This window comes from Rhineura floridana, chromosome 9 (assembly GCF_030035675.1).
Source record: "Rhineura floridana isolate rRhiFlo1 chromosome 9, rRhiFlo1.hap2, whole genome shotgun sequence".
NCBI lineage: Eukaryota > Metazoa > Chordata > Lepidosauria > Squamata > Rhineuridae > Rhineura > Rhineura floridana.
In genome coordinates, this window is record NC_084488.1 from 24,207,820 (window position 1) to 24,227,869 (window position 20,050).

The 20,050-nt window shown below is 42.0% G+C and overlaps 1 protein-coding gene across 4 annotated transcripts; it reads right to left on the bottom strand.

Moving 5' to 3' along the window:
• Positions 1 to 1,677: 1,677 nt before the first annotated feature.
• LOC133364045 (toll-like receptor 6) lies at positions 1,678 to 18,229 on the bottom strand. Of its 4 annotated transcripts, none has more exons than XM_061584025.1 (2): positions 18,134 to 18,229; positions 1,678 to 4,612 (listed from the first exon to the last, which is right to left on the bottom strand). In XM_061584025.1, the coding sequence occupies exon 2, from the start codon at positions 4,555 to 4,557 to the stop codon at positions 2,188 to 2,190; it is 2,370 nt and encodes a 789-aa protein (XP_061440009.1). In that variant the 5' UTR covers positions 4,558 to 4,612; positions 18,134 to 18,229; the 3' UTR covers positions 1,678 to 2,187. The 4 variants fall into 4 exon arrangements, with proteins under 4 accessions (XP_061440009.1, XP_061440011.1, XP_061440010.1 ...); XM_061584027.1 differs by lacking the exon at positions 18,134 to 18,229 and adding an exon at positions 17,461 to 18,115; XM_061584026.1 differs by lacking the exon at positions 18,134 to 18,229 and adding an exon at positions 17,264 to 17,343.
• Between the last annotated feature and the right edge of the window lie 1,821 nt (positions 18,230 to 20,050).

The window sequence follows — 20,050 nt, forward strand, 5'->3', positions numbered from 1 at the left end:
AGATGCGATAGAAATGTTTTAAAACTTAAAGCCTAAGTTATAAAAGATTTTAAGGCGAGCCCAACGTACACAGGCATCAACAATACCACTCACTGTGGCAAGTGTAGCACCATCTTCTGGCAATTATGATGAGCTATCAGCTGTCCACCTTTGAAGCTGCAGAGGAGGGCAGAGATTGTCCTGGGAGTGTGTCGCAATCCCTGCCTTTTTCCCAGTTCTAAGGTTGGGACGAAGGCTGGAGGTTGTGTGTCAGCTGTATAGCCAAGGTGCTTGGAATGCCTTGGCCACACACTGCCAACCTGAGTATACCACACAAAGATTATAATGGCCAGTTTGACTGTATTAATCAAGATGCCATCAATCTTTGTTTTCTTTCTAATGCATGTTTTCATGTGTTTTATATAAAATGAACAGATAGTTTTGAATCACACTTGTCCTTTCTCTAGAAATATTGGAGCAAAAAATCTTAATTTCACATATATGCTCACGGGGTCTGAACTGGTGGTGACTGACCAGGAACGAGACCTTGGAGTCATAATGGATAGCTTGATGAAGATGTCAACCCAGTGTACTGCAGCTGTGAAAAAGGCAAATTCCATGCTAGGAATCATTAATAAAGGTATTGAAAATAAAACTGCTGAAATCATAATGCCACCAAACAAATCTATGGTGCAGCTGCATTTGGAATATTGTGTATAATTCTGTTCGCCTCACTTCAAAAGGATATTGAAGTGTTCGAAAAAGTTCAGAAAAAGGCAACCAAAATTATCGAGATGGAGCGACTCCGCTATGAGGAAAGGTTGCAGCATTTGGGTTGGTTTTTTTTAGCTTAGAGAAAAGATAAGAGGTGACATGATAGAAATGTATAAAATTATTCATGGCATGGAAAAAGAGGATAAAGAAAAGTTGTTCTCCCTGTTTGATAACACTAGAGCTCATGGACATGCTACAGGGATGGAATCCTCTCCTTTTTTATGTTTCATTTTTAAGTGTGGCCCCCTAGAGGTCATTAAAGATCAGATTCCTTATTTCTCTCCTATCTTTTTATTTTTTCTGATCTTCCTTGAGAGAGAGAGAGAGAGAGAATCATCAATATTATTATAGGTATTTATTTACCAGTCTCCCTGGTATCCATCTTTATTCTGAACTGTAATTATTGCCTGTCTACATTCCTTTTCAAGTGCATTGCAGAGCAGATTAAGGCAGATAATCAAGTCAGTGTCTTCCCCCTGCTACTTACAATCAATACCTCATTCCACCCTGCTGCTTTCTGTCAGTTACAACCAACACCTCATTCCTCCTGCTGCTTATAACCAACACCTCATTCCCCCTGATGCTTTCTGTCTGTCAGTTATAATCAACACTTCATTGACATCAGTGAAAGGGAATACACATTTGAAGAGCTGACATAGAAAGGAGACTGATAAAAGTATCACTCACACTAGCGATGATTTCAAAGCAATTTTTAAAAAAAGGAATCAGAAAAAAAGAGTGAATCAGAAACCAGGCACTGAGAGTTCCTATCTCTCTCTCTGCAAAGATAGAGAATATGAGAAATAATAATCAATCCGATAGCAAATCTGATTATTGCAGAAACAGAGCTCTTCACTACCATGCAATGAAGCTGAATGTTGGAAGATTCAGAACAGACAAAATAAAGTATCTCTTCACAAAGTGTATGGTTAAACTATGGAATTCATTTCCACAAGAGGAAGTGATGGCCACCAACTTGGATGGATTTAAAAGAAGATTAGACAAATTCATGGAAGATAACCATAAGGATAGCCATAATGGCTCTGCTATGCTATGCTCTGCCTCCACAGTCGGAGGCAGTATGCTTCCAAATAGCAGTTGCTCTTGCACTCAGGTCCTGCTTGCGGCCTTCCCATGGGTATTTGAGAAATGCATGCTGGACTACATGAGCCACTGGCCTGTTCAAACAGGCCCTTCATATGTTCTTATGTAACATGAATAATTTGTTTTCCAGTTAGCTTACACAGCTTTCAGCTTCTTCAAACATTTCCTGAATTCATGTAAGACCTTTAATCATTGTGAGCAATTTCCATTGAAAGTCTTGTAATACATTATACGATATTCAGCCATACTACTTGTATGTTACTGACATAATTAAATCTTTATCTAATTATTTGAATATAAATTGAGCTCACTGAAAACTTGACTTTTTATCTATATCACTTCTTCACTGATTGGAAGTTTAATCTGAATGGCTGCCCTCAGATTAATCCAGAAAAGTCCATGCTTGCTTCTCTCCTTTGGCCACTCCAAGTAAGTTCTCTTGGCCATGAGAGCTTTTAGCTTATGGTACCTGGCAGGAATGATGTATGCAGGAATGGAGTCTAACAAAATGAGGATCAAACTGTTGCTGTTTTCACTTAATAACTTGTGATGGGCAAAGTAGAGCTCATAATGACACCATTCGCTCTGCACAAAATTGGGAGACAACACAAAGATTGACTTGTAACTCTTTTCAATGCAGTCTATGATATTCTCAACAATGCTCTTGCCCGCAACAAAATTCCTCTCGTGTTGACAGATCCGTACGGACCTGTCCTTCTCCAAGTTTGGAATCAGGACATTTTTCACCCAGTCGGAATCACGTTCACTATAGGAGATAAAAGCATGGAATTGTATATTGCTGAGCATGTCTTCAGGCTTATTATTCCGAGTCCGGTGTTTTACTTTAGTCCACTGCCACAGCATCTTCAAATACCATGGAATGTCAAAACGGATGCAGAGGAAGGAAACAACACCCATGAAGACCAGTGCACTAATTAGAACTACAGTAACCAAAAGACTTGTGTTACAAACAACTTCAGAGATGTGAAAATCCTTTAAAGATGTTTCCCTTAAGTAGTCTGGATATTCACACACATAAGAGTCAGGCCAATCAACCAACTCCATAGGTCCTTGTTTTCCAAGATTAATGAATTGTCTTAATTCACAGGTGCATGCAAATGGGTTGTGTCCTGCTTTTAGCTCTTTGATGCCTTGACAAGTCTGGTAGAATTCAGAAGATGGTGAGACAACTGAGTTCATTTCTATATTCAATAATCTCAGACTTCTAAACTGACCACATCCAGGCAGATCAGCTAGTTCATTGGATGCCAAATTTATTTCTTCTAAAGCATTCAGCTCAATAATTTCTTTAGGAATGCTTGAAATTTGGTTGTTTTGAAGATCAAGCATTTGAATATTGACTGGCAGACATCTAAAGACTGACTCGGACAACACGTTAGATGACAAATTTAATGTAACCAAATTTTCACCCCAATTGCATTTGTTCTCATAGTCTTCATATTGCAACAAATTCTGACTCAAGTCCAAATATTTCAGAGACTTCATGAGAGTTGTCATTAAACTTACTGTGGTAAGTCGGCTAAGACGATTCCTTTGTAAAATGAGTGTTTCTAAGAGGTTTAAGTTATTACAATCTTTAAAAATTATATCAGTCAATGTATTATTTGAAAAACACAAGTAGGTAAAACTACTGGGTATTGAAGGGCAAACCATGTGAGTTATACCTGAATGAGAAATTGACAAGGCTGCAATATTCATGTCTGAAAATGTCCTATACACCTTGTCCTGGCTAAACGATGACGAACCTGCAACAGCATTTTCAATGGTCAATGCTTTTAGTGAGGTATCAGTATAACTGAGAGATCGAAGAATGATTTCTAATTCCATAATGGTCACATGGTAGATGCTGAAATATTCAATGGTGGATTCCCACACATTCTGAATGATGTCAATGAGGTTTTGCCAGGACAGTTGTAGATTATTCAGTGTTAAGTTTAGCAATCTTCCACTTTTGTTGAGTTGTGACAAGAACATTATCAAGTCATTGACTTGCTTACCTTGGATATTTGAAAGTTCTATGCTTTCTGTAACATTGACTTCCAGGTACAAGACAATGGAGAATTCTGAATTTTTAGGTAGTGCAATCTGAAGGCTCTTTGTGATGAACACTGGAAGATTTCCAGAGATACTTTCAGAAAGGTCTTCTAAGTCCAAGAACAAAGTATTCAGTTGTAAAAGAGAAAAAACACTGAAATCTGATTTATGTATTCTTCTAACACTGAGGCCAAGATATTCCAACTTCAGCATATTGCCAAACTCCAGGCATGTGGGCATTGCTGCATAGTTATTGTAAGAGAGATCTAGGTGCTTGAGACTTGTAATAGGGTAACAGGAAAGAGTCTGCAAGTTGTTGTGAGATAGATCTAAATGTTCTAAGTCTTCATTGTATTGGAAAACGCTGAAGTCAAGCTTTCCAATGAGGTTATGAGAAAGAATTAGTACCTGCAGTTTGTTAAGATAACTAAAATCAGAAATCTGTATTTCAGAGATATTGTTATGTGACAAATCCAACACTGTCGTATGAGCTGGAAGTTTCTTAGGAATAGTATCTAAGCCGCTCTGTGAGTAGTCTGCTATAAATCCATTTTCTGCAGAGACATAAATATTGTTCCAGAAGATTATTGTAAAAATATAAATACAGAGGAAATTGTTGGTGCCTGAACCTTTTGTTTCTGCCATAGTGTATAAGGATTCTTAAAATGTCCTTATTGGGGTTCTTGTATTTCTGTATTATCTGTAGAAAGAATTCACATTAAAATGTTAAACACTCTAATGGAAATGTTAGCTCTTAATCTTCCAAGATGCATGTATTATTATTATTATTGCAATATAAGACACTTCATAATTTGGGAGAAAAACAGCCTTACATGACAAGAATATATCTATGAAGAGGTTTCATGCAGGCCTTATGTGACTTTCAGTTTAAGATACTGAAAGCCTTATAGTCTGTGTGAGCCAATTCACAAGCTGTTCACAAGCCAATGAGACATCTCTCTGGAAGTTTGTAAAAGGATGTACCACTGTGAATCTGAAAGGAGTTCAGCTGCATTAATATATACATTTGTATATTTTGAGTCTCCACCACCACCACTGATTGTTTGTGGCTTGGCCGTTATCTTTCTCAGCTGTGGCCAAATTAGATGCTATGGCAATGTAACCTGAACCATAAGTGCCTGTATGTCAGGGGTGGAGAACCGCTATTGGACTGCAACTGGTTCCTGACCATTAGCCATCCATTTGAAGCTGATATGAGATTGAGTCCAACATGCAGGGGGGCGAAGGTCTCCATCTCTGCTGTACATTTTCCGCTGAGGGCAAACAGAAAGATTGGAGGGCAATTTAATTTAGGGAAATGATGTGAGGGAACGGTGGTTTTTTTACAATGCTAACTTTCACAATGCTAACTAACCCACACATACACACCAGCTTTTACTTTAAAAAAAAAAGCAGATCCATTCATGGATTTCCTGATATCACATCTGGTTTGGCTCTGGCAGATCAATAGGCGGATCAGAATTTACTTTAAAAAAATTTTAAAGTAGCTACTGGACACACCTTGCTTGCCAGGATGGGCTGAACAGAATCTGCCTCTTTGTGTCGTGTGTGAAGCTAGACAAAAATATTTTGAGAATGATGGAAAGCAGCCAGCAAATGAGATAGAAGCCTGAGGGTTGGGGTTTTGTCAGTTGGCTGTCTGGGGCAGGTGTCCCCAAACTGTTGCTTGCTTTGGGGGATGCTGCTTTAAAGACTCCCCCCATTCCCATGAGTGCTTAGTTGTTTCCCTGGATTCAATTTGTTTATTTGTTCATTACTATTTACTACTGCAGAAACACTGTTAGTTTCAAGTATAATTTCATTACAAGCAAATTGACGCTATGTAAAAAGCTGCATTGGAAAGTTAATACCGCTCAGGGTGGGGAGCAGCAAAAATATCATAGGTTTTTCTAAACAACCTCTTAAAAGTATTTACCTAATGTAGCTTGCATCCACCTTTATTTGTAAAAGAATATTGTATGTATGTGCAAAACAAGGTGCCCATATGATTAAACTCAGACAATAAGTCATGGTAAAAATTGTTTTCTTTCAAATGGTAATTTACAACAGTGTATGTAGCAGTCCAGAGATTTGATCCTCAAGGCCAGCCTTTCATACATATAACAATCAGGGCAAAAGATCTGACTGATTCTTTCAAAAACCAGCACCAAAGTTGGTGTTAAATATAATGAGTGACTATATTTAATCAAAACGATAGTCAGACAGACAGAGATCTGGCAAAGCAGCAAAAGGAGAAGGGTGCAATTGGCAGTGGCAGGTGAGGATAGGGGAGGGTTCTTAGGAACAGGATCTCGGATGCTTTCTCTGCAACCCCCTCCTTCACTACTTTTCACAAAATGGACCAAACACATGTCCAGGAACAGTAGCTGGGGGAGAAAGGGGTTACGGAGGGAAAGTAGCAAGTAGGGGAAGGGTTAAGCAGCCATTTCTTCATCCAACATTTCTTCCATACAGTTCACACACACACACACACTGAGAGTTTATAACAATGATAAACCAGGGGTTCTCAGAGCTGGGTCTGTGGCCAAATGTCAATGGAAAAGCAGGTGCAGTATTAGCCAGCATGGATTTTTCACATTCTGCAATGTTAAATTGAAAATATCCCCCATGCCATTCTGATGCTACTCATAAGCTCATTTCAAAACAAAACCTTACAAAACTTATAGTCCTGAACTCAGAAATGCTTGCTTAACCCTCTAAATTTTCATGGCGATACACAAAACAGTCAGAGAAAATAGAGAATTCAATGTCTAAAAAGAGAGAAAAAAACCTCAGCCCCTTTTTGGACTTTATTCTGTCAGAGTTCTCATAATCTGTTGAAATTCATTAAAAATCAGCCTTGTTCACAGACCATGCCCCATACTCTGACCTTCATCTTCTGCAGTTTAAAAGTTTAAAAAATGCCTGGCTGATTTTTAATTAATTTAAGAAATTTAGCATTGAACTGAATGATAGTGTTGGGCATGCTCAGTAAGAACCAACTGTCAGTGTTCTAAAAGCCAGACTCACAGCTGTGTGGCTTGCCCAATCAGGTGTCCACACCTGCACCAGACCTTGATTTCACTTGAAATAGTCATGGCTTCCCCCAAAGAATCCTGGGAAGTGTAGTTTGTGAAGGGTGCTGAGAGGAGACTCCTATTCCACTGACAGAGCTCCAGTTGCCAGAGTGGTTTAACAGTCAGCCGCTCTGATTGAAGGTCTATGAGGGGAACAGGGCTTCTCCTAACAACTCTCAGCACCCTTCACTAACTACACTTCTCAAGATTCTTTGAGAGAAGCCATGACTGTCCAAAGTGAAATAAAGGCCTGGTGTGGATGTGGCCAGGGACAGCTTTGGTTTAAATTTCTGTTATTTGGGCTGATAGCAGGTGTTGCCACCACTCACCATATGCTCAGAGGCACATGTTACCAAATTCTTCTAAGCTACACAGCAAGTGGATTGGACTGTGAAAGACCAACCCAAATTGTGTTTGCATTTTGACCAATTTGTAGGGAAGTACAGTATCTCAGAGAGGTCAGGCCTCCTGATCCCCTGGTGCATTCACTATAGCTGCCCAATTTCCTTGCTTTTTAAAGTTTTATAGAAATACCTGTAGGCTACAGATACGTTCTAAAACCGCAAGGTTTTTTGCCTCTTCATGAATTTTTACAACCAGCTGTAGCAGTCACATTCACAATAAAAGTTAAGAAGCAACACTCTTAACAAAGTGTATTCAAAACCTTACTTTACATATTTTATATCAAATCAGTTTAAATGTCTGCATATATCTGAAGACAAATAATAATACCTACCTTATGCCTCTTGGAGCAACAGCATGGGACAGTGAATGTCTTAACAGTTATGCCAGGAAGAACACTATTGTCTTAAGTTTGGACAGAAGATTCCCCCCCCCAAAAAAAAGTTTTACACAATCAAATCTATCAGTCTTTTCAATAAAATGTAGACTTAAAAGGAACAAGAACAAAATGAATGAATAGACAATAACTACAGTATTTTCACAAGAGATTACAAGCTTGATCAAATGTAAATGAATGAGGAACTTGATTTACTACTTGGTCATGAGCTAAAAATAATTGTTAACTTGCAGTAATTTACAGGAAATCAATGCTACTGCCAACACTTCCTCTTTATGGCTTTTTTTTTTTTTAAATAACACCTCTTGTTGCAAAGCCTAATAGCAAAAGCTAAAAATACTGCAAGGAACCTACAAAAGTGTTAGACAGAGTCAGACTACTGCTCCATCTTGCTCAGTATTGTCTACACTGACCGGCAGTGGCTCTTCAAGGTTGCACACAGAGGACATTCCCAACCCTACCTGGAGGTGCCAGGGATTTAGCTACTGCTCTTCCCAAAGGCCATATTTAATATAGTTAGATATACCAGCCAGTACTTACTAATGTATCAAAATTTAACGGAAACTAATAGCATCACTAATGTTACTGCAAAATAGGATCTGTATCCCTACACTACCTATTTGACCAAAAACAAAAACACCCTGCACTTAAGGGCAGAGCTACATGACGTCATGTGCAGTTTGGCCCTGAAACCACCAACGAACAGTATCTTGGCTTTATCTAGATTTATTGGTCTTCATTTAATGAAGGGCCCAACCTGGCGTGCACTACTGAAACTTAGGTGAGCCTGATCTAACTGAGCTGTGCCCGTCCAGGTACTTGGCCAGATCAGAGGATTGGGGGAGGGGGGTAGACATTGTCCATTGAGATACCATTTCCTTTACCAGAAAACTATTTGATCTTGCAGTGGACTTAGAAGGTTTGCTTCTGGACTTGAGACAGATTAGAGATGCTGCTGGAGTATTGACCCATTTTGTTGACCAGCAGCCCCCCAGACTGAATTGGCCAAGGTAGTCTCTGGTATGGTATTGGAGGACCCCAGGGCAATAGTCCTGGGCAACTTCAGTATCCATGCAGGAAGTGCACTGGAGCAGTGGGGGCAGCCACGTCAATTTAGAGGAACAGGAGATAGATGCGTAATACCCATCCCCTGTTCCAGGTCTGCCCAAAACCAGAAGTCAACTGGGGGACGCAGAATTCCTACCGACCTTCGACTGCTGCTGTGTAATGCCAGGTCTGTGACACAAAAAACATCTGTCATCCATGATATGATATTGGATGAGTGCGCAGACCTGGTGTGTATTACAGAGACCTGGCTGGACAAGGCCTCAGCTCCCATTCTTGAGGCCATGTGTCCGCCAGGTTTCCATTATGCGCAGCAACCAAGGGTAGGAAGGCGGGGAGGGGGAGTGGCAGTCATCTTTCGGGAGTCTTTGATTTTCACCAGGCCTCCGCTCCCAAGGACCAAGTTTGTTGATTGCATGTACTGGAGGTTGGGCCCGAAGGGCAGTTTAGGGATCCTGCTTGTGTACCGCCTGCCCTGCTGCACGGCAGACTCCCTGGCCGAGGTGCTGGAGGTGGTCTCGGATGTGCGAACACTGACCCCAGAACTGTTAGTGTTGGGGGATTTTAACGTACATGCTGAGACCACTCTCACTGGAGCCCCTTGGGATTTCCTGGAAACCATGGCTTCCTGGGAACTGTACCTTAGTAATATTGAGCCAACCCATGTAGCGGTCATGCTCTCGACCTTGTATTTGTCCTGGGAATGGAGGGGAGTGTTCTGAAGTTGGGGGCTTTTTCTTTTACCCCCGTGTCATGGTCAGATTTGACTTCTCATTGCCACGCACCCTCTGCAAGGGCAAAGGACCTATTAGAATGGTCCGCCCCAGGCGCCTGATGGATCCGGATGGATTCCTGACTGCGCTGGGGGAATTGGAACCTGCTGAAGGTCGCCCGGTTGAAACCCTGGTGATGGAGTGGAATGAGGGAATCACCAGGGCATTAGACCGGGTGGCTCCGAAACGTCCTCTCCCCCTGAACAGAACTCAGACAGCACCGTGGTATACACCCCGGTTGCGAAGTCTGAGACAGGAGGTGAGACGACTAGAACGCCCGTGGCGGAAATCCCGCTCTGAAGATGTTCGGACACAGGTTAGAGCAGCAATAGCTGTCTACCAGGTGGCAATAAAGGCAACAAAGAAGAATTTCTTTGCTGCCTCTATTGCATCCGCAGAGTGCTGTCCCAGGAAGCTGTTCCAAGTGGTCCGAAGCCTGGTCGGTCCAGTTGCCCAGGAACCCTTGGAGCATTCTAAGGCTTCCTGTGACAAATTGGCAAGGCACTTTGCTGATAAAGTCGAACACCTAAAGAACTCGATTCCGTACGCTGTGGATGCAGTAGAGGATCCAGAGTTGACCAGTCATAATCCGGTTCAGTGGGATTGGTTCCGGCCTCTTCCTTCTGAGGATGTGGACAAGGTGCTTTCAACGGTAAGGCATACCACCTGTCTGACTGATCCTTGCCCATCATGGTTCCTTATGAACTGCAAGGAGAAATTGGGCGAAGGGATCAGGGCGGTGGTAAATGAATCCTTGAAGGAGGGTGTACTGCCACCGGCCCTCAAGGAGGCAATCATAAAACCTATCCTTAAAAAGTCCTCCTTGGATCCCCAAGTCTTGAACAACTTTCACCCCATTTCGAATTTGCCATTTTTGGGCAAGATCATTGAGCGAGTGGTGGCTAGCCAGTTGTCAGCACACTTGGATGAAACGGATTATTTGGATCCATACCAATCGGGTTTCAGGACTGGACATGGTACTGAAACAGCCTTGGTCGCTCTGGTGGATGATATGAGGAGGGCATTAGATAGGGGAGAATTCACCTTTCTTGTCCTCCTGGATCTCTCAGCGGCTTTTGATACCGTCGACCACGGTATCCTGTTAGATCGCCTGGAGGGACTGGGAATAGGAGGCACTGTTTTACAGTGGTTCCGATCCTTTCTCTCTGACAGGCATCAACAGGTAGCATTGGGGGATGAGGTTTCAGACCCTTGGCCCCTCATTTGTGGAGTGCCACAGGGCTCTATCCTCTCTCCCATGCTATTTAACATCTATGTAAAACCGCTGGGAGCCATCATCAGGAGTTTTGGGCTGCGGTGTCACCAATATGCTGATGACATGCAGCTCCATCTCTCTTTTAAATCCTCACCAGAGTTGGCTGTGGAAACCTTGTCCAAGTGCCTGGAATCCGTGAGTGGGTGGATGGGAAGGAACAGGCTGAAGCTCAATCCTGATAAGACCGAGGTGCTGCTTGTGGGTGACAGGGGAAGGTTAGGTGTTGTTGACCTGAAGCTTAATGGGGTGAGTCTACCCCTGAAGGATCAGGTCCACAGCCTCGGGGTTATTCTTGATTCCAAGCTGTCCATGGAGGCTCAGATTTCAGCAGTGAGCCGGGCAGCTTGGTATCAGCTACACCTTATACGGAGGCTGCAACCCTACCTTCCTATTCATCAGCTCCCACTGGTAGTACATGCTCTGGTCACCTCTCAATTAGACTACTGCAATGCGCTCTACATGGGGTTACCCTTGAAAATGGTCTGGAAATTACAACTGGTGCAGAATGCGGCAGCTCGTCTGCTCACAAACAGCCACCGCCGTGATCACATTATGCCAGTATTATTTCATCTACATTGGCTCCCAGTTGTTTTCCGGGCCCAATTCAAGGTGTTGGTGTTAACCTTTAAATCCCTATACGGTCTCGGCCCAGTTTACCTGAAGGAGCACCTCCAGTACCACCAACTAAGCCGCCTGACTAGATCAGCCACGCAGGGCCTTCTCTCAGTCCCACCGACGAAAACAGCTAGGTTGGTGGGGACTAGAGAGAGGGCATTTTCAGTGGCAGCCCCCACTCTGTGGAACTCCCTCCCGTTCGATCTTCGCCATGCCCCTTCCCTGGATATATTTCGCCGAGCCTTAAAAACTTGGCTCTTTGGACAGGCCTTTGGGATCTCCGGGATGGGCTAAAATTGTTTAAAATTGTCTATTGATTGCCCTACATTGTTTTATACTGCTGCTATTTAAAATGGTTATTGTTGACTGCATTGTATTTTATGCTGTATTTATACTGTATTTTATTGTATTTTAACGTGTACGTCGCCTAGAGTGGCTTCGGCCAGATAGGCAACACAAAAATTAAATTTATTATTATTATTATTATTATTATTGTAGCCACCCTTCCTTGTTAGGTGAAGCAGCCACATTTCTAGATGGAGCATTGGGAATGGGGGGGTGGGGAGAGGCTCATAGTGCCAACTAATCCCCCCCCCCGGTGGAGAGGACACGAGGGCCAGGCCAAGGGAGGGGGAAAGGCAGTGACCTTCCCCCTCACTCCTTGCCCATCCAGAGAGAGTGTTAACTTACATGAGTGAAGTTTAATCTGTTGAATTGTCTCACACTTTTTTAAGAGATCCCCAGGAATACCAGACTCAATAGCTTGACATTTCCTATAGCTACAGCCATCTTTCACTTCTGTCCCTGTGTTGTGATTCTTCGCAAACTGAACTACTTTGGTCATGACAGTGACAAACTTGTCCAAACTAAAGTTCAGAGAACAGCAGAGAGAAAATAAACACTTTAGGGTGTGTTTGTTAACTTCTCCTTGAGAGTCCCTCCTTCTAGTCTTGACCTTTAGATTTTCCTTCTTGTTGGACAATCAAGGGAAAACTTTTTAACTGGTTGCTATATAAAGGACTAATTAAGCAACTGGAAACTAATCATGGAAAGCAATTTAAATTTGCTTTTACTGGTTGCTGGGTTGATTCTCTGAAAAGGCCTCATGCTGAGCTGCACATATTGGGAAAACCAGAAATTATGTGTGAGTTACAGCCTAGGCGGTCAGCCAGCCAGCTAATTGTAACGTACATCAATTATTCAAGAAAAAGAAGAAAAAATAGCCACTATGATTATGAGTATAGTGAGTGTTTTAAAAGAGTAAAGGGTAACTTAAGGTAGCATTTTTTTCAGATCATTTTAAGTTATCTCTTTATTTCACACTTTAGCAGTAAATTCTGCTCTACTCATGACAATAACTACAGAAAAAACAAACTCTTACTACTCCAGGCAAACAAACATGCTTCTTTATTGCTGGCTGGGTAGAGAACACAACTGAAAAAAGAAAAGCAGAGCAAAGGGAAGTCCAAGATGTGCAGTCCAACTCTAGCCCATACAGTAGGGCCCCGCTTATATGGTGGGTTCCGTTCCAGACCCCCGCTGTAAAGCGGAAAACGCCGTAAAGTGGAACCCCATTGACTTTAATGGGGCGCGTCACATGAAAATGCCGCAAAAGCAGCTTTAAAATGGAAAACGAAAGCCGCCGCATTAGCAGAACGCCAGGAAGCGGAGCGCCGGGAAGCGGGGCCCTACTGTAATACAAAGTTCTAATATTTAACTCTTCAAGGGTCACGTTACTATACAGGCTAGGATCACTTAAGTAATTATAGGGTGACTCTGATCATGATAAAACCACCCTCAGCCAAGAAAAGTCTTGAGTGAGCATACTTTTGAGGAGCTCTTCCAAAAGAAACTTTTGTTCTGCACTCACCCTACTGAACTTTTCAGTGGGTCCTATTCTTAATTGCTCCAGTTCTTAAAACAAGCATCATTCTTTAAATGGAAGCTGTCATCGTCTGTCATGTCACAAATTAAAAGGAAGAAAATTTCCCCCAAAAATGTGTGTGTGTGTGTGTGTGTGTGCAAAGCACAGCTCAAGGGTGTGTGTCCCCATCCCCACCCCCAAGCTACAGGGCTGGTTCTGCACTGAGAAGGAATCAAACCTTCAGTGTCACAGTACCTACATTTTTGGAACTCTCTGTTCATTGATATTAGGCAGGTGCCTTCGCTGTATTTTTTGGTGTGCCTGTTAAAAAAAAATTGTTTAGGCAAGTATATCCAGACATGTAATGTTAACATGTAATTTTATTGTTTTTTTAAAACTTCTGATTTTATTTATATTTTGATCATTTTATGTCAATTTGTTATATAAGCTGCTTAGAAAGTTTTGTTAAGAGGTATAGAAATAATTTAAAAAATAAAATAAGAAGGGTATGAAACTTGTCACCTAACCAGGATGGGGTACAAGGGGTGTATTACACCAGTGTCTATACAGATTTTCCTATAACCAGGTCTGTGTGTATTGTGCACTTAAAAATAAAATTCTGCACCCTGGCTGCACCCTGAATTCGGTGTAGCCTATAAGTGCAGTCAGGGTTGTGATTTGACAAGGGATTTGTTGACCTGCAGGCAGTAGCTAGAACTCATTGCAAGGCCAGAAAACAATTATCTTTTCCTGCTTGTCTGAAAATATCTTAAATTGTGTGCAGGTCAGGAGATGTAGAACAAAACATCACAGCAGGATGTTGGTAGGCAATTGTTTATTATTTTATTTATCGATTTGATTTATATCCTGCCCTTCCTCCCAGTAGGAGCCCAGAGTGGCAAATTTACTGTAAATAATTTCAGTTATGATTGTAATAAAAGTATACAAGTGGGGGTTTTTTGCAAAAATAGCATGTTATAATTTTATCTTTCAAATATTTTTTGAACAAAAATTTAAAAGACGTGTACATGCAGCTTATGATTACAATGTGTTATACTTTTCTAATTATGAGTAGTCAAACAAATTTAAATTTTTCTAGGCTTTTGAAGAGGGCAGTTTATTTGTCTAATTCATAGCCTGTTTTGAAAACCTTCTCAATATGAAACTTTAATCCTATACTCGCTTTTCTGGGAGTAAAGCTGCAATGCTAATCCCACATACCCGGAGTAATGGAGATCCACATAATATATTTAAAGCACATCCACCTCGCATTTAAAGTGCATGACTTCGCCCCAAAGAATCCTGGGAAGTGTAGTTTCCCCCTCAGTTATAGTTCCCACCACCCTTAACAAACTACAGTTCCCACAATCCTGTGGTGGGATTCATGAGCTTCAAAAGTGTGTTGAATGTGCTTTAAATGGATTGTATGGATCTGCCCTAGGTATGATGTGCATTCATTAGTGAATTGAAAAGAACAATTTTAAAAGATACTTTTTTAAACAGGGGAAGGGCTGTAGCTCAGTGGTAGGTCACATGCTTTGCAAGCAAAGGTCCAAAATCCTTTCTGGAAAAGACTATTGCCTGGAATCCTGGAGACCCAATGCCAGTTCATGTCATCAGTACTGAGCTAGAAGGTATCAAATGGCCTGTATCTGTAATATAAGGCAGATTCCTTTGTTCCTAAAAGAGGAAAGAGACCCAAGGGCCACAGTGACTCTAAAATTTATTTATATGTTTTATTTACAACATTTATATACCACTTTATTGTAAAAAACCCTCAAACCAGTTTATGTTAGGACTTTGTTAGTTTGATTTTTTTTTTGGTAAATTGTATTGTTTTTATTTGTATTTTGTATTTGTATTTTTATTTGTGTGTAAGCCGCCTAGAAATAAAACATTACATTACATTATAGAAGGAATTAAAACAATGAAATTATTGGCAAAAACAGTTAGACAGGTGTTTAAAAACATTCAAAATAATAAAACCAACAAAGAGTTAAAAATAGATTAAAAGCATAGCAGGTTCTACATGCCTGGGTAGTCTTGCCTAAACAAAAGTGTTTTTAACAGGTGCCAAAAAGAGTACAATGAAGGCACCTGCCTAATGTCAATAGGCAGAGAATTCCAAAGCCAGACTAAAGGATTGATTTCTTACAAGAGCAGAACAAGTACTATGTGGCACCCGTAACATGGAAAGCACACCTTGAACTTGGCCTGCTAGTAAATTGGAAACCAGTACAGATTTCAGAGCAGAGGTACTATGTGCTGATAGGGTCTTACTTATGTCAGCAATCGTGCCACAGCATTCTGCACTAACTGCAGTCTCGGGTCATGTTGTGCTGCATGGGGATTTCTGTGACCTTGGCTGACTGGCTGTCAGGATTTTTTTAGTTTTGGTTAGAAACCCTCACTGGTTGTGGTATGCTGAGTTTTCTGCCTTACTTGTAGAAATCTTGTTCTGGTTGGTATTATATTGCATTTAGGACAGTATCACTGTCTTTTGTTTTTCTGTTTCTATTTGCATTTCATTTACCTCTGATCTTACTCCCATATATCCATAGAAAGAACAACAGTGTTTCCAATATGGTCAGCTCAAGCCCCTTAAACCCACTCATCATACACCTTGGTGTTTGCATGATGGTTTGTTTCCTGCCCAATAGTGGTACAAGATAATTCACATACTGGGAAGTGTGGCTTCAACTGCTTCTGTCCCCAAGCTACTTGCTTGTAAAGGTAGACCAAACCATGTGTTTTTTCTCTCTGTCAATTATTACTCACTGGAATTGGGTTGGCTGTCAAAGTGAGTTTATAGCAGCCCACAGGATAGGCAGGAACAGGTAGAGAATCAACTCTTACTCATTTCTCAAACCTCTCTCTGCAGCAAAAGGTCAAGTCTGTAAAGAAGTTTGAAGCAGCCATGTCAAAAGGCAGGCAGGGCATTCCAGGCAGGGGGTTGCCAACCCTGCTTTGATATCAATATCTTTGCAGTGGATCCCTGGTCAAGCCTTGCCAACAGCACAATCCAAACTGTATCTATTGGGAAGTAAATCCTACTGGGTTCTATGGGGCTTAATCGCTTAGTGTGTTTAGAATTGCAGCATTCAGGGGCATCCATCTTTACTCTCGAGTGCTCCCATCTAACATCTCCACAACACTCGGCTCCCTTTTTCCTACAATGGCCTTCTTGTGACTGGTCTGGTCTGAGAGCACTTGAACCCTTCTTGCCAGAAGCAAGTAGGCTAGATTAAATGTTCCCTGCCCAGACTCCCTAAGCAGGGAAGAAGGAATGACTCCGTCACTTCATCTGGACCTGGGAACACCCTCATTTAGCTACAACTTCTATCTTAATGTCCAATCAGAATTTTTTTGTTTGTTTGAGCAGTATGCTCCAAGCAACTGTGGTTGATGCTTAATGACATTACTAGGGCCTGCTTTATGACATCACTAGGGCCCACCCATGAAATCTCAGGGTTTGGGATGCTTCTGACCTGGCAACCCTATCAATGATTATTAAATTTATTCCTATTAAAGGCACAGGAAGTGTTTCAAGGGGGGAAAGTAGAAATTCTACTGGTTAAACTGCTGAAAAGGGATAAACTAGTGCAGTCACAGGCAATGGAGACAAGTTTCCTGCATATTTACTTGTTTATTATAATATGGGCAGAGCACTCTGCTTGCCAGGCACCCCCAAACACACACATGGATGGACACACACAGGGACTTTCTCACACACACACAAAGACACACAGCCTAAGCATCTACCCCCAAGGCACCTACAAACACACACACAGGGACTCACAAACCGCACCCCTCCCCTAGCACTCACAAATCTAACCCGCCTGCCCAGGCCACTGCCCCTGCTGCCCTGCTTCGGCCACTTACCGGCCTTCTGCGCCCCCTTGGTCTGGAGCAAAGCCACTGCCCCGCCTAGGCCACTCAGCGCCTCCACATTAGGCTGCGATTGCCACTGCTTAACCTATTGATGCTACCGCGAGTCACCAGCCCCCCCCCCCGCCGCCGCCGACCGCCTTTAGCCCAGCACGGCTCAGCCTTGTTTCCTCCCTCCCCCGTTTGCTTACCTCCCCGCTGCCCCCAGCCTTGAGCCCAGCACTGCTGCAAGTTCACCTCCCTTTCCCTTTGCCTGCTGCTGCCGCCACCGCCATCGTAGAATCCCTGCAGCTTTCATCCCTGCACGATGAGTAGCACCCGGTGGAATGCCCTCTTCGCCACGCTTATCAGAAGTGCAACATTCCTGTCCTTTTTCATCTGGTGAATAACAGGGGATGGGCACCTCCTTCCCTACCAAACCCTGCTTTGTTGGATGTTTTCTCCTCTTTTTCTTTTCAAAACTTCCTTAGAGGATCGGAAATCCAAATCTCCGTGAAGTGCGTACACTGGGGAACTAGCTCTGCGTCATTTGAACTGCGAAGTTTGTCTGGCAGCAGCAAGCAACAAAGGCATTTTTGGGACAAATGGATTCTAAAGCTTCTTTTCCTTTGTAAGGGTGGCTTCTTTTGACAAGCTTGTGACTCTCGAGGAAGTCGCTGGAAAGCCTGAAAAGAATTCGTGCCCCCCCCAAAGTTTCCTAAGTCGCATAGGACGTAGAAAGTTGACTAAACGCCATTGTTGATTAGAAGGCAGGAGGGGGGAAAGAAGGTAAAGGGCGCACTGAGCAGTATCAACAGCCCGCAGGCGAGAAGCGAAGAGCGAATGAAAGCCCCCTGCCTCTTTGCGCCCCTTTGAAACAGTTACCTGCTTTGCTGCAAAATAAGCGGGAGAAAAACACGCAGGGCTAAAAACACGATGAGCGAGCCCAAAGGCTGTGACAGGTTATTCTTCTCAGGGGCGGGATGAGAAGCCATTACCGCCCTCACACTGTCCACTTTTACCCAATCATACGCAGCATACATTTAAAGCATACTTCCCCATCTTGGGAACTTTTATCTCTTCCAGAGCTACAATTTCAAGTACCCTTAACAAACTACAGTTCCAAGGATTCTTTGGGGGAACCTGTGTGATTTACATGATTTGTTCCCAAATTCTTTTCACTAGAGTATTTGAAAATTGGTAAGGGTCATGGTGGACCACTTCGTGATTTTTCTGGTTGTTGTCACAATTGTAATATGCTTTGCTAGACGTTGGAATTCCATAAAATTCAGATTGTAATACCATAAAATACAATATAAGAAATAAAAGAAGCAATAAAAATACAATTAAAATCAATATAACTATGTAATGTGATGTGCTATTTCTTGTCTTCAATCACAAATCCACAGACACACCATGGACAGAAGCTGACGGTCCATGGACCACAGTTTGGGAACCCCTGCTTTACAGGCATGGTGTCTACATGAACATTCCACTTCAAATACAAGGAAGAAGTTTTGTTTCCTTGTTTTTAAACAAAGTAGAACTTGGTGTTTGCTTGTTTTTTAACTACTACAGTTCCTGATTTTGTTTTTTTGCCTTTGAGTATACTTGTGAAATCGTTGAGCCATCTCTTCCTCCTACACACATACTATTATTTCTGCTCAAGAGGCACTTCATGATGAATTGGTTAATGAGCCCAGCTAGGCAACAAAAAGGAATCTGGAAAATAAGGAGGTAGGAACTTGGTTCTCTGGATGATTTATAATAAAAGGTTTAAAACAAATTATAAAAAGCAAAACGGCAAATACTCCAATAAAAAAGCCATAATAAAACAGCACAGATATTTTTAAAAATAACAGGTACACTCAAATTTATCTAGTCACGCGGAGAGCTAAAACCATCATAAGAACTGGTTAAGAGACTGTTGCTTCTTACCTGCAGACCTCACAGCAATAAATATAATTTGACATTCCACTCTGGCTACACAATCTGTGTCCAGTCCACAAAGCATAAAACAAACTTGGACCCCCATCCAACTACATTTAATCATAATCCAGAGCAGCCCTAAACAGACCCATTGAACCCAGGGAGCTTACACCTGAGTAAACCTATTTGCTCACACTGTTCTCATTGAAATCAAATGGAAGTTAATGATCCAAACCTGGGAGCGTTTTCTCTTCCTTAACCATGAGCTGTAGCTAAGGATAAACCATGGGTACAGCTTGTGGTTAGCGAGAGAGGACTTAAACTGCAAGCCTGAATTCGGACAACATGCTAAGGCTTAAGCAGCTAAGCCAAATCTTGGTTTAGTGCAACAGTGCAGAAGTAAAAAAAAGCCTGGGGAGGAGCAAAGTGGCTGGGAGCTCCTCTCTCGGACCCCACACATTTGCACCGTCCCAGTAAGCTATTGTTTAAACATTGTACATAACCCTGATATTTTATGATAGCACAGAAATACTTTTGTAAATAAATAATTGTATGTATCTTACAGGCTTGTTGTGAAAAGAGGGTTGTCCCATGTATGATGCTCTGAGTTCCTTAGTCTGGCCTCTTAGTCTACTGTATAGCTCGCACTTGCAGAGCTTGGAAAAGTTACTTTTTGAACTACAACTCCTATCAGCCCCAGCAAGCATGGCCACTGGATTGGGCTGATGGGAGTTGTAGTTCAAAAAAAGTAACTTTTCCAAGCTCTGGCCTTCACAGGTATCCTACAAGTCTGCCATTTTTATGTTCAAGATGCAAACTGCACATAATAACGTACATTGGCTCTCTTTTTAGAATTGTTTGTTGTAGGAAATA